This window comes from Tachysurus fulvidraco, chromosome 16 (genome assembly GCF_022655615.1).
Source record: "Tachysurus fulvidraco isolate hzauxx_2018 chromosome 16, HZAU_PFXX_2.0, whole genome shotgun sequence".
Taxonomy (NCBI): domain Eukaryota; kingdom Metazoa; phylum Chordata; class Actinopteri; order Siluriformes; family Bagridae; genus Tachysurus; species Tachysurus fulvidraco.
This window is the reverse complement of record NC_062533.1, coordinates 3,112,846-3,128,633: the sequence shown is the minus strand read 5'-3', so window position 1 is coordinate 3,128,633 and position 15,788 is coordinate 3,112,846. Positions and strand designations below refer to the sequence as shown.

Genomic DNA, 15,788 nt, shown 5'->3' with positions numbered 1-15,788 from the left:
GGAATGAACAGAGTGGTGGAAAAGGTACAGAATTCTGTATAGTAAATTATAATCATAGACCCTTAAGTTCAAGCAGTATATCTACTGTGTCTGTATATGGTTCTATGTAGTTAGTGCCTACAATATTTTAAACATGTTTTGACCAAATGTAATTGGCGAATTTTTCTGTTTACACCTAGCCGACTGAGGGATAGCTTTTTCCCTCAAGCTATCAGACTAATTAACAGTCACAACTAATACACCCTACAGCATACTTTCACAATATGGTATGCCACACACTGCACTTTAACTTCGGACTTTCCAAACTGGACTATACATGCACACTGCATTATACACACTGGACTATACATACACACTGCATTATACACACTGGACTATACATACACACTGCATTATACACACTGGACTATACATACAGTACACACTGCATTATACACACTGGACTATACATACACACTGCATTATACACACTGGACTATACATACAGTACACACTGCATTATACACACTGGACTATACATACACACTGCATTATACACACTGGACTATACATACAGTACACACTGCATTATACACACTGGACTATACATACACACTGCATTATACACACTGGACTATACATACAGTACACACTGCATTATACACACTGGACTATACATACACACTGCATTATACACACTGGACTATACATACAGTACACACTGCATTATACACACTGGACTATACATACACACTGCATTATACACACTGGACTATACATACAGTACACACTGTATTATACATAATGGACTATACATACACACTGCATTATACACACTGGACTATACATTTACACTGCATTATACACACTGGACTATACAGTACACACTGCATTATACACACTGGACTATACATACAGTACACACTGTATTATACACACTGGACTATACATACACACTGCATTATACACACTGGACTATACATACACACTGCATTATACACACTGGACTATACATATAAACTGCACCATACACACTGCACTATACACTCTGGACTATACATACACACTGCATTATACACACTGGACTATACATACACACTGCATTATACACACAGGACTATACATACAGTACACACTGCATTATACACACTGGACTATACATACACATTGCATTATACACACTGGACTATACATGCACACTGCATTATACACACTGGACTATACATACACACTGCATTATACACACTGGACTATACATACACACTGCATTATACACACTGGACTATACATACAGTACACACTGCATTATACACACTGGACTATACATACACACTGCATTATACACACTGGACTATACATACAGTACACACTGCATTATACACACTGGACTATACATACACACTGCATTATACACACTGGACTATACATACAGTACACACTGCATTATACACACTGGACTATACATACACACTGCATTATACACACAGGACTATACATACAGTACACACTGCATTATACACACTGGACTATACATACACATTGCATTATACACACTGGACTATACATACACACTGCATTATACACACTGGACTATACATACACACTACATTATCCACACTGGACTATACATACACACTGCATTATACACACTGGACTATACATACAGTACACACTGCATTATACACACTGGACTATACACACACACTGCACTATAGAAACTGGACTATACATACACACTGCATTATACACACTGGACTATACATACAGTACACACTGTATTATACACACTGGACTATACATACAGTACACACTGCACTATACACTCTGGACTATACATACACACTGCATTATACACACTGGACTATACATACACACTGCATTATACACACTGGACTATACATACACACTGCATTATACACACTGGACTATACATACACACTGCATTATACACACTGGACTATACATACACACTGCATTATACACACTGGACTATACACTCTGGACTATACATACACACTGCATTATACACACTGGACTATACATACACACTGCATTATACACACAGGACTATACATACAGTACACACTGCATTATACACACTGGACTATACATACACATTGCATTATACACACTGGACTATACATACACACTGCATTATACACACTGGACTATACATACAGTACACACTGTATTATACACACTAGACTATACATACAGTACACACTGCACTATACACTCTGGACTATACATACACACTGCATTATACACACTGGACTATACATACACACTGCATTATACACACTGGACTATACATACAGTACACACTGCATTATACACACTGCATTATACACACACACTGCACTATAGACACTGGACTATACATACACACTGCATTATACACACTGGACTATACATACAGTACACACTGCATTATACACACTGGACTATACATACACACTGCATTATACACACTGGACTATACATACACACTGCATTATACACACTGGACTATACACTCTGGACTATACATACACACTGCATTATACACACTGGACTATACATACACACTGCATTATACACACAGGACTATACATACAGTACACACTGCATTATACACACTGGACTATACATACACATTGCATTATACACAGTGGACTATACATACACACTGCATTATACACACTGGACTATACATACAGTACACACTGTATTATACACAATGGACTATACATACACACTGCATTATACACACTGGACTATACATTTACACTGCATTATACACACTGGACTATACAGTACACACTGCATTATACACACTGGACTATACATACAGTACACACTGTATTATACACACTGGACTATACATACACACTGCATTATACACACTGGACTATACATACAGTACACACTGCATTATACACACTGGACTATACATACAGTACACACTGCATTATACACACTGGACTATACATACACACTGCATTATACACACTGGACTATACATACAGTACACACTGTATTATACACACTGGACTATACATACACACTGCATTATACACACTGGACTATACATTTACAGTGCATTATACACACTGGACTATACATACACACTGCATTATACACACTGGACTATACATACACACTGCATTATACACACTGGACTATACATACAGTACACACTGTATTATACACACTGGACTATACATACACACTGCATTATACACACTGGACTATACATACACACTGCATTATACACACTGGACTATACATACACACTGCATTATCCACACTGGACTATACACTCACACTGCATTATACACACTGGACTATACATATAAACTGCACCATACACACTGCACTATACACTCTGGACTATACATACACACTGCATTATACACACTGGACTATACATACAGTACACACTGCATTATACACACTGGACTATACATACACATTGCATTATACACACTGGACTATACATACACACTGCATTATACACACTGGACTATACATACACACTGCATTATTCACACTGGACTATACATACACACTGCATTATCCACACTGGACTATACATACACACTGCATTATCCACACTGGACTATACACTCACACTGCATTATACACACTGGACTATACATATAAACTGCACCATACACACTGCACTATACACTCTGGACTATACATACACACTGCATTATACACACTGGACTATACATACAGTACATACTACATTATCCACACTGGACTATACATACACACTGCATTATACACACTGGACTATACATACAGTACACACTGCATTATACACACTGGACTATACACACACACTGCACTATACACTCTGGACTATACATACACACTGCATTATACACACTGGTCTATACATACACACTGCATTATACACATTGGACTATACATACACACTGCATTATACACACTGGACTATACATACACACTGCATTATACATACTGGACTATACATACACACTGCATTATACACACTGGACTATACATACACATTGCATTATACACACTGGACTATACATACACACTGCATTATACATACTGGACTATACATACACACTGCATTATACACACTGGACTAGACATACACATTACATTATACACACTGGACTATACATACACACTGCATTATACACACTGGACTATACATACACACTGGACTATACATACACACTGCATTATACACACTGGACTATACATACACACTGCATTATACACACTGGTCTATACATACACACTGCATTATACACACTGGACTATACATACACATTACATTTAATACCATGATCCATCTTTAACCACTAGATACCATCTGATACACATCCATGTCATGTTCTAGACTCAGCTGCAGACTGCTGGAAGTACAGAACCAAGCCTCAGAATCCATAAGCTATACAAATAATAGATTTCCTATATTTATTGAGTGTTTTTTATCTTCCCAGGCAGTGGGGATCATGATAAAATCATCCAACTTGAGGAAAAGATTCAGAGTCTGTCTGATAAACTAGGTAAAATGCAGTCCACATTAGAGGGAGTGAATCAAAGACTACATGGAGAGTCACATGCTGACGCAGCACAACCAGAAATGAGAGAAACCATTAACAGTATTCAGACCAAGCTGGATCTGCTTGACAACATGACGCAAGTGCATGACAGGACCATCGTCAGTATAAACAACCATCTGGTCAGTGATGATCAATACAGCAAAATGAAGGATGAGATTCTACGGGAACTAGAACTTCGCATCACGCTCTCCTGCTCCGCCTGCCAGAGTGGAGTGGAGAACATTCGGCAGCAACAGCAGGAGGACAGGGAGAGAATCCGTGCCCTGGAAAAGCACATAAGTGTCATGGAGCTTCATCACAGGCAGACAGTTGAGGTCTTGCAGAGGGATCTGGCCCGCTCACAGACCTGCTGTGATGGCTCCATGGCGGACCTGGAGAAGCGAGTGGGTGCAGTGGAAAAGAAGGTTAGTTCCACAGCAGAAGCATATGACGTCCTACAGGGGCGCATTGAGAAAGAGTTGAAAGGAACCAGTGGGAATACAGGACGAGAAAAGGGATCAGAGGAGAAGCTAAACAGCCGTTTGAGAGAGCTGGAGCGCCGACTGAACGGAACAGTGAGGAAAGCTGAGCAGAAATGCTTTCACACCGAGACCAGCATGAAGGAGCTTCTGCAAAGAGAACTCAGCAAGATACGAAACTCTGTTCTTTGGCAAAATCAATATGACCTCAGACTTTCTAATATTGAGCTCGACATGAGGGACATAAAGGATAACGTCGATGTCCACAATGATCGCCTAAGTGAGTTGGAAAATAAGACATCTGTCTTTGACAGCAAGTTGTCATCAGTAGTAGTTTTGTGTGCAGATACATGTGCAGCACAAGAAAACAAGACTGAGGATGTTGTGAAAACATTGGAGTGGAAAGTCATTGCCAATCAGGAAGACATTCAGAGGTTTGACACCAGGCTGAAAGATCTCTCTGTGTCTGGTGACTCCATGAGGAACCACATTTCAGACTTAAGCCAGAACGTTCAGGAAATCACGGCTCTGGTGGGTGAGAATGGAGAGAATTTTAATAAGATTGTCACAGAAGTGGAGACATTAAAGGCTAACTGTGACAGTTGCAGTACTGCATTTAGTGACATGGAGAACGAACTCAGGAGCTTGAAAAACACAACCCTCAGAACCTTTGAGAAATATCAAGGTGAATTCACCAAATTGCACAGAAAAGTGAACTCTGATGAAAGTGCATGCTCACAGGTCTGCTCCAACCTGCAGGAGGAAGTGGGCAAGCTTAAAGAGGAAGTGGAGAAATGTCAAGAACAATGCCAGATTAGTAGGACCGAACACCAGACACACATAGATGGTCAGAATTTCATAATTAACACAACAGTAAAGGATCTCCAGTCCATTCAGGGTGAGCTCTCAGCAATCAAGCTGAACTTTAACTCCATCAATGACACCGTGAATAAACTGGGTCACACCGTACAGAGACACGGAAGCACTTTAACTGAAATGGGTGCTACGAAGAATAAAATCTTTTCACAGATCGACAAGATCCAGGACGAGCTGGACGAGCACCTGGAGGACAGTCAGGAACAGTTCAAAAACATTAACAACAATATTCAAAATGTCAATAGCAATCTGTTGGAGCAGATGGGACAATGCAAACGTGCTGGTGAGGGGCTGCAGAAGAGGCTTTTGAAAATGGAGAATATGTGTGGCAGACTGGAGTCACTATCAGAGAATGTACAGCAGATCAAAAATATAATAAACGGGCAGGTTTCTGGACTGTGGACCTGTGTTAATGGACTCAATGCCACCGTCATTACTCAGGGAGAAGCCATACACAACATCGAGAGCGTTCATTTGGAGAATATCCATGGCAAGATGAACAATTTCAACTCCACCCTACTGGATATAATGGAAACATTCCAGACTTTCACCAAACAGGACTTTATCGGTACGTACCCAGAAATTCTAACAAGAAAAATCGTGATATAGTTGCTGTGTCGTTTGTTTCCTATCACACCTCTGTGTGCACACTTCTTATTATTCTTAGCATTTTTAGTTTAAAGTTAGAAGAATACTGTGAATGGGCTAAACATCGACAACCCTTCGAGGATTATGTAACCAAGGCAGAATGACTCTTACAACCCTAAAGACACGCTAGTGTTCCAAACTGAAGGGAAGATTCATACACCAGATGAATGTGTTTTGTCTCTCTCTTCAAAATGTCTCTTGTTAAAGAACTACAGTACATTTAATTGTTTACAGTATCAAAACAAGCTTTCGAATATCTTTGTAAACGTATTTGTAAACGGTAATATGTTTAAAAACCCTAATATTACCGTTTTGTAATACGTTTACATCGATATTTGAAGAACTTGCAATAGAAAATTTGTTTATCTGTTTTATTGCAGGACCTCCTGGACCACAAGGAGAGAGAGGCCCAGAAGGTTTACCAGGTCCTATAGGTCCCGAGGGCAGACAAGGTCCCCAGGGCATATCAGGGATCCCAGGACCAATTGGTGAGCCAGGTATGTAAAGAAAACTATGGTGGCCAAGAAGTGCAAAACACATTAACAAATCCGAAAACACATTAATAAATTTGAAAACACATCAACAAATCCGAAAACACATTAATAAATCAAAAAACAAATTAAAAAATCTGAAAACACATCAACAAATCCGAAAACACATTAATAAATCAAAAAACAAATTAAAAAATCTGAAAACACATTAACAAATCCGAAAACACATTAATAAATCAAAAAACAAATTAACAAATCTGAAAACACATCAACAAATCTGAAAACACATTAACAAATCCAAAAACAAATTAACAAATCAAAAAACAAATTAACAAATCTGAAAACACATTAACAAATCCAAAAACAAATTAACAAATCTGAAAACACATTAACAAATCCAAAAACAAATTAACAAATCTGAAAACACATTAACAAATTCAAAAACAAATTAACAAATCTGAAAACACATTAACAAATCCAAAAACACATTAACAAATCCGAAAACACATTAACAAATCCGAAAACACATTAATAAATCAAAAAACACATTAACAAATCTGAAAACAAATTAAAAAATCCAAAAACACATTAACAAATCCGAAAACACATTAACAAATCCGAAAACACATTAATAAATCAAAAAACACATTAACAAATCTGAAAACAAATTAAAAAATCCAAAAACACACTAACAAATCAAAAAACACTTTAACAAATCTGAAAACACATTAACAAATCTGAAAACAAATTAAAAAATCCAAAAACACATTAACAAATCCGAAAACACATTAACAAATCCGAAAACACATTAATAAATCAAAAAACACATTAACAAATCTGAAAACAAATTAAAAAATCCAAAAACACACTAACAAATCTGAAAACACACTAACAAATCTGAAAACACATTAACAAATCTGAAAACAAATTAACAAATCTGAAAACACAACGACAAGTCAGACAACCCGGAAACGGTAGGTATAGTTTGCGAATGGAAACTTACCGATCATCAGACAAAACACCTGTCATTCACCTGTATATCTTGAATGACAGGTCTCTTGTCCAATGATCGGTAAGTTTCCACTCACAAACTATACCTACCGTTTCCAGGTTGTCTGACTTGTTGCACGAAACACATTAACAAATCCGAAAACACAACGACAATTCAGACAACCCGGAAGAGGTTAGTATAGTTTGTGATTGGAACACTTGGCGATCATTGGACAAGACACCTGTCACTCAAGGTATACATGAAGTTCAACAGTCTGCCGCAGGGAAAAGTTGGAATGGATGGATAGAATGGATTACTGTGGATTAATTCTGTTATTTTCTTAAATTTAAACGGAGAACTTTACACATTACACATAAGATTCCATACCTGTATATCTTGAGTGACAGGTGTCTCGTCCCATGATCGATAAGTCACCATTCAAAAACGATGCCTGCCGTTTCCGGGTTGTCTGAATTGTTGTTGTGTTTTTGGATTTGTTGATGTGTTTTTTGGTTTGTTAATTTGTTTTCAGATTTGTTAATGTGTTTTGCACTTCTCGGCCACCGTAGAAAACAACAAAAAACTGTAGCAACTTGATTTCATGTGCTACTTAATTAAACATTTAAATGTCTTTGTTTTGCTTTTTGCAGGCCTAAGAGGAGAAAAAGGTTAGTGTTGTAGTGCTTTTTAAGTCATTTCGTCGCACAGATGAAGTGCTTAATGACAAAACAAGTAAGACTTCACTACCTTACACTACAAACTAAAGCAATAAACCCCATGCCGTGATTAGAGAACAGCTCAGGGGCTTACTGTAGTTAGGCACAACATGGAGCTTATTGCTTTTATAAAACAGTTACTAAATAAACCGGGCAAGGTGTCATAAAAGGAACATAAAATATCCAATAATATATTGTTAACAAATAATCATTCTTCTGCTAAACAATGCAGGTCTTCACCAATATTTAGCAGAATTTTTTACACAAGTTATAAATGCTGTATTCTGTTATACTCCAATCCAATAGGAGGTGATAATGCAGCTTTCCAATATTGAAAGTTTCCAATATTCCAATATTCATATACATGTGAGTGCCTCTTTAGACGTGTAACAGAATGGTTAAAGTGACTTAGTTACCATGCTGCCAAACTGTAACATAGCCTATATTTAAAAGAACACATGGCTGTTGAGGTTAGATGAGGTTCAGGTTAGTTGGGAGGTTAAATACACTACAGGGGACACTGGCCGGACCGCCATCTTTATAACGAGTGCCATTTTCACCCGACAGGTCCTCCAGGAGATGATGCAAAAGTACCACGGCTGTCCTTTTCTGCAGCACTTACACAACCACAGGTTCATGCCGGAACCATTGTCTTCAACAAAGTGTTTGTCAACGACAGGATGTCTTACAGTCCACACACTGGTAAGGCGACATGTCGTCCAAATCATTGTCTAGAAATTAAGATTATCTAGAGTTTCAGATGTTCAGGAGTCAAGCATTATATCTCTTACTACCAAAGGCCATGGTCATGTCCCAGTCCTCAGTGATGGTTAATATGAAGCTCATATTAAAGTAGACACTCCGAGCTTTAGGAATCTGTAGTTATTTATAAGTATTTCTGTTTTTACCAAGCCTGCTTTGGGTGATATATTAATAGAAAGGTTCTGAAACCCCCCAAAACAATTTTGTCCCCTGCAAAAAGTTTGGTATCTTTAAAATAAACAGTGATATTAAACTCATTTCTGCTCTTGAGATGCCCAAGTGCTCCATTATAAACATCTTAAATTTGAAGGTGTTCATCTTTAACCAGAAAAAAATATGTGTAAGGTTATACACAGATGGAAATATACACGTCACACACTGAAAGCTAACCCAGTCCTGATTTATTTTATACCAGACTTGTGTCCAGAAAAATATTCCTTTTTTTTCCTGACTGAAAATGTCCCATAATTCTATTTCTCATTCCATGTGCAAAACAGAACACCTGGTAAAAAAAAAAGGGGGTTAAATTGTGATTTGTTCATCGTAACTGATTAAATTCTGTAATTCCTCATAATAATTGATGTAAATTATTTGAACAGGTATATTCACGGCACCGGTGACTGGACGTTATTTCTTCAGCGCAGTTCTGACTGGTCAGAAGAACGTGAAGATCGAGGCAGTGTTGTCGAAGTCTAACTACGGTATTGCGCGTGGAGACTCAACTGGATACCAGCCAGAGGGTTTGGAGAAACCTGTTGCTGAAACAAGGAACACTCCAGGATCCCTGGTCATTTTCAACATCATCCTTCCCCTGGAGGTGGGAGACACCGTGTGCATTGACCTGGTCACAGGGAAACTGGCTGATTCTGTGGAACCTCTTACCATGTTCAGTGGCATGTTGCTGTATGAGGACGTGGACGCTGTGGTATAAGAGTGAAATGATTCGGTGAAATATTCAGGTTTATTGTTGCCACCTATTGTTCATATTTGGTGCAGGAGATTTGCTTTTTTCAAGAGCAATGAAAGCATTTGGTTTGACTTGAACGTTTCGGATCGATCACGTTGTTAATATTAATTAATGTTCATGCAGCAAGAAGATTGTACTGTGTCAGTGGTTAAGTCTTGAAATTTTAACATGAAGCTCTCGATCATCATCCATCCAGGATCTGTGTAACTCCCCCAAACTACTGCTTTTACATTTGGTCTATTTTAAACATGCAATTTGGAGAGAGAGAGAGAGAGAGAGAGAGAGAGAGAGAGAGAGAGAGAGAGAGAGAGAGAGCACAAGAGCAATGTGTCTGCTTAAGGCTCCGTTCGATTTTCCCTGAAATGGAAATAAGAATGTTGTCCTTTTTTATTATTTTATTTCTTTAAAATTCCATATTCGGTGGGGAAAGATTCACACTCTCGCATTTGTGACTACGATTCGATGAGCAAAACCAAACATAAAGGCAAAAATAAGGTTGTGTTCTTATGAGATATTTCAGATCATATACCGTATGGACATGAGCAACCCATGAACTGTTTTTTACTGCTTTTAACAAAAATACAAATCGATAGCTCCAACATACTGCAGCTTTGAAGCTCACATCCTGTTCACGACTTTGTGAGAAGGAACAGAAGGATTGAACATGAACATTGAAACACTTAATGCAAGGGATTGTGCTTTTCACTGTGACTGTTGTGAGAACAAAAACTGGCCTCTTGAGCTAAATTAACCCAAAAAGGAAAAGAAAAAAAAAAGAAAGAAAAGGAACCAGATCTTGTAAAGCCACTGGACTTGTTTCATTAAACAATAATGTGTATATTTTGATTTATACTCTGAATGCTCATAGTTTCTTTACAGTATTATTGTTGATCAAATACAGTCTAAGCATATTTTACTTGTCATCCAAAAAGTTTGCAGATGATCTTTAAAGGTGCTTTTTATTTTAAATTTTTATTTTTTGTGGATGTTACCATTTATAATCTTTTCATTTCTAACATTTGGCAAAAAATACACCACACCTCTATAGACATATTATAGATATATTCTTTTGTGTGTGTTTGTTGGTGTGTGCACGTGTGTGTTTAATAAAGATAATTAAAACATTATTTGTAAAATACCGGATGCTGGAGTCAGTAATATTATGGTGAAGGACGGCTGAGCATGCTGAGGAGGGATTATAGACAGTGGTAATAGTATAAAGTATAGTACAGAATCCTCTAGTGAAGTATAGTGTAGACTAGTGACTAGTGTAGTGTAGCATAGTGGCTTATAGTATAGTGTAAAGTAGTATTAAGTATCTTATAATGTATAGCATAGACTAGTATTTAATGTAATGTAGTATAGTGTAGCATTGTATAGTATCTTATAGTATATTATAGTGTAGTGTAATATAGTGTAGTGTAGTGTAATATAGTGTAGTGTAGTATACAGTAGTATAAAGTAATGTAGTGTAGTATAGAGTAATGTAGTGTAGTATACAGTAGTATAGTGTAGTATTACAGTAGTATAAAGTAATGTAGTGTAGTATAGAGTAATGTAGTGTAGTATACAGTAGTGTAGTGTAGTATTACAGTAGTATAAAGTAATGTAGTGTAGTATAGTGTAGTGTAGTGTAGTATACAGTAGTGTAGTGTAGTATACAGTAGTATAAAGTAATGTAGTGTAGTATAGAGTAATGTAGTGTAGTGTAGTGTAGTGTAGTGTAGTATACAGTAGTATAGTGTAGTGTAGTGTAGTGTAGTGTAGTGTAGTATACAGTAGTATAAAGTAATGTAGTGTAGTATAGTGTAGTGTAGTGTAGTGTAGTGTAGTGTAGTGTAGTATACAGTAGTATAGTGTAGTGTAGTGTAGTATACAGTAGTATAAAGTAATGTAGTGTAGTATACAGTAGTGTAATGTAGTATTAGTGTAGTATACAGTAGTGTAGTGTAGTATACAGTAGTATAAAGTAATGTAGTGTAGTATAGTGTAGTGTAGTGTAGTATACAGTAGTATAAAGTAATGTAGTGTAGTATAGTGTAGTGTAGTGTAGTATACAGTAGTATAAAGTAGTGTAGTGTTTAGAGTAATGTAGTGTAGTGTAGTATACAGTAGTATAAAGTAATGTAGTGTAGTATAGTGTAGTGTAGTGTAGTATACAGTAGTATAAAGTAGTGTAGTGTTTAGAGTAATGTAGTGTAGTGTAGTATACAGTAGTATAAAGTAATGTAGTGTAGTATAGTGTAGTTTAGTGTAGTATACAGTAGTATAAAGTAGTGTAGTGTTTAGAGTAATGTAGTGTAGTGTAGTATACAGTAGTATAAAGTAATGTAGTGTAGTATAGTGTAGTGTAGTGTAGTATACAGTAGTATAAAGTAGTGTAGTGTTTAGAGTAATGTAGTGTAGTGTAGTATACAGTAGTATAAAGTAATGTAGTGTAGTATAGTGTAGTTTAGTGTAGTATACAGTAGTATAAAGTAGTGTAGTGTTTAGAGTAATGTAGTGTAGTGTAGTATACAGTAGTATAAAGTAATGTAGTGTAGTGTAGTGTAGTTTAGTGTAGTATACAGTAGTATAAAGTAGTGTAGTGTTTAGAGTAATGTAGTGTAGTGTAGTATACAGTAGTATAAAGTAATGTAGTGTAGTGTAGTGTAGTTTAGTGTAGTATACAGTAGTATAAAGTAGTGTAGTGTTTAGAGTAATGTAGTGTAGTGTAGTATACAGTAGTATAAAGTAATGTAGTGTAGTGTAGTGTAGTGTAGTTTAGTGTAGTATACAGTAGTATAAAGTAGTGTAGTGTTTAGAGTAATGTAGTGTAGTGTAGTATACAGTAGTATAAAGTAATGTAGTGTAGTGTAGTGTAGTTTAGTGTAGTATACAGTAGTATAAAGTAGTGTAGTGTTTAGAGTAATGTAGTGTAGTGTAGTATACAGTAGTATAAAGTAATGTAGTGTAGTATAGTGTAGTGTAGTATACAGTAGTATAAAGTAATGTAGTGTAGTATAGTGTAGTGTAGTGTAGTATACAGTAGTATGAAATGTAAAGTAGTGTAGTTTAGTTTTTATATGTATATGTATATGTATCATAAATAGTATACAAAGATCTGCTTCTGCAGGGGTCCATGAAGCTGTGTGCATGATTATCGGATAATCAAAATTATTATATTAATTATTGTTTTATTTATCAGTCTGTTCGACTGGTCAATTGAATCGAATAGTTTCAATCCAAACTTCATTTGTACACAAAACAAGTAAATAGTCGGCTTGGACTGAATGTGCTCTGTAGGTATTAAAAAGATAAAGACAGAAAAAGCTCCATGCCTTCAATAATTAAATATGTTAGTACACTTTTGAAAAATACACCAAATATTTCAATCGATGTATCATCTTAAGAAAAGTTTTTTTTTCCAGTAAAAGGGTCCTGGCTAGCAAAAGTTGGAGAATCCCTGCTGTAGACGGGACATTAATGTGAGATGTGCTCTGGTGACCTCTTGTGTCAAAAGCTGACATTTGCAGCATGAACTACTGGTTAAGACTCTTACTCAGTCCATGGTGGACCTGGAGCTTTCCTAATTCAAAAAATAAAACTGACACCATGGTCTCCTTCACCATATGACTTTTTTTAATTGATCCTTAAATGCTGCAACTATTGTTTACAAAACGTACACTATAAAGTTCATGGTATTAGAAGCATGATCTGCTCAGTGTTTTAATTTACATTTAACATTTACATTTACAGCATGTGACAGACGCCCTTATCCAGAGCAACGTACATAAGTGCTTAAATCTCTAACACTGAACACATTAATGCTGGTTCACTAGGTTACATACTTAAGATACCATGAGTTTAAAACATTTGTTCAAAGTTACAATGAAAAAGTGTCAAAGGTTTTTATATATATATATATATATATATATATATATATATATATATATATATATATATATATATATATATATATATATATATATAATGCAAAAGATAAGGAAAGAAGTGCTAGTTGAAGCGTTTCCTGAATAAGTAGGTCTTCAACCGCCGCTTGAAAATAGCCAGTGAGTCAGCTGTCCGGACCTCTAGGGGAAGTTCATCCCACCACCTTGGTGCCAGAACAGAGAAGAGTCTTGTAGTATACTTGCCTCTTACCCTGAGAGATGGTGGGACCAGATGAGCAGTGCTGGTAGATTGGAGGTTGTGGTGTGAGGAATGATGAGGGCTTTGAGGTAAGAGGGAGCTGGTCTGTTTTTGGCTTTGTAGGCCAGCATCAGTGTTTTGAATCTGATGCGTGCAGCTACCAGAAGCCAGTGGAGGAATCGCAGCAGCGGGGTGGTATGGAGAACTTTGGCAGGTTGAAAACAAGCCAGGCAGCTGCATTTTGGATCGTTTGCAGAGGACGTAATCAGGTGTCTGTTATTAAGCACCAAGCTCTAACATTCTAACAGCACAACGTTTCACACTGTACTTGTTTGACACAGCAATGCAGGATTAACTCTGCAAAACCGGTGCTAACTCTGCCTCTAGAACGATGACTCAGGGTTAAACACAGTGTAAAATGCCCTAATGTGGACTATGGTTTGTTAAAATGTTAAAGAAACCAGTGGAAGTCTACTGTAGAAAAACACCTGAGATGTCAGCGCAGTTCTTTTTGTTCCTTAACCATTTTCTGACACGTGTTGTGAAATTTTCAACAGGAAGTAGCTTTTTCTACTGCTGCCCTTATCTGGCATTAATAGCATTAACTTAATTATGCAGCCTCTTTAGTGAGAGATGCTATTAGTTACTCAGAAGGATATATTACTCTGTAAACTGATATTAGCTTTAGTCCGGTAAAGAGATCTTGTAAGTGTGCTGGGATTATCCCTGAGATGGGCAGTTAAGCATGCCGCTGATCCCATAACATGATCTTTCTATGTGTGTGTGTGTGTGTGTGTATGTGTGTGTGTGTGTGTGTGTTTACAGTATTTAAATGGTTAATAAAGGTGAAGGAGTCAACTTTCATAAATGGAAATGTTGCCTATTGTGCCATGGTTCATCACAGCAAACCTTTATTCTAATTTTGTAGGGAGACACTGAATGCTTGTTTGTACTATTATACAACCAGCACAGTTTATCGTATACAAGAATGAACAAAGTGGGGCTTAGGTTTACACTAAGTATGTTTTTGAACATGTTACAAGCCCAAAGATCAAAATTATTTGTATTCTAAGACTTTTTTTTTGCTCAACACGGTTATAAAGAGTGATTATCCGTGTTGCTGTAGTCGTCCTGACACCTCAAACCAATCTGGTCATTCTTCTCTGACCCTCTCACC

General features: G+C 36.8%; 1 protein-coding gene across 2 annotated transcripts in view; it reads left to right on the top strand.

The window, feature by feature from the left end:
* The window catches only part of emilin1a (elastin microfibril interfacer 1a), a 23,239-nt gene extending 11,621 nt beyond the window's left edge, over positions 1-11,618 (top strand). Inside the window, exons 3-8 of one of the 2 annotated variants that reach the window (XM_047801759.1) lie at positions 1-24; positions 4,449-6,473; positions 6,934-7,041; positions 8,686-8,703; positions 9,319-9,453; positions 10,113-11,618. The exon at positions 1-24 is cut by the window's left edge and continues 164 nt beyond it. In XM_047801759.1, coding sequence (XP_047657715.1) covers positions 1-24; positions 4,449-6,473; positions 6,934-7,041; positions 8,686-8,703; positions 9,319-9,453; positions 10,113-10,444 — 2,642 coding nt within the window. In that variant the 3' untranslated portion in view covers positions 10,445-11,618. Of the gene's footprint in view, positions 25-4,448; positions 6,474-6,933; positions 7,051-8,685; positions 8,704-9,318; positions 9,454-10,112 lie in introns of both variants that reach the window. The other variant, XM_047801758.1, reaches the window with a different exon arrangement.
* The last annotated feature ends 4,170 nt before the right edge of the window (positions 11,619-15,788 follow it).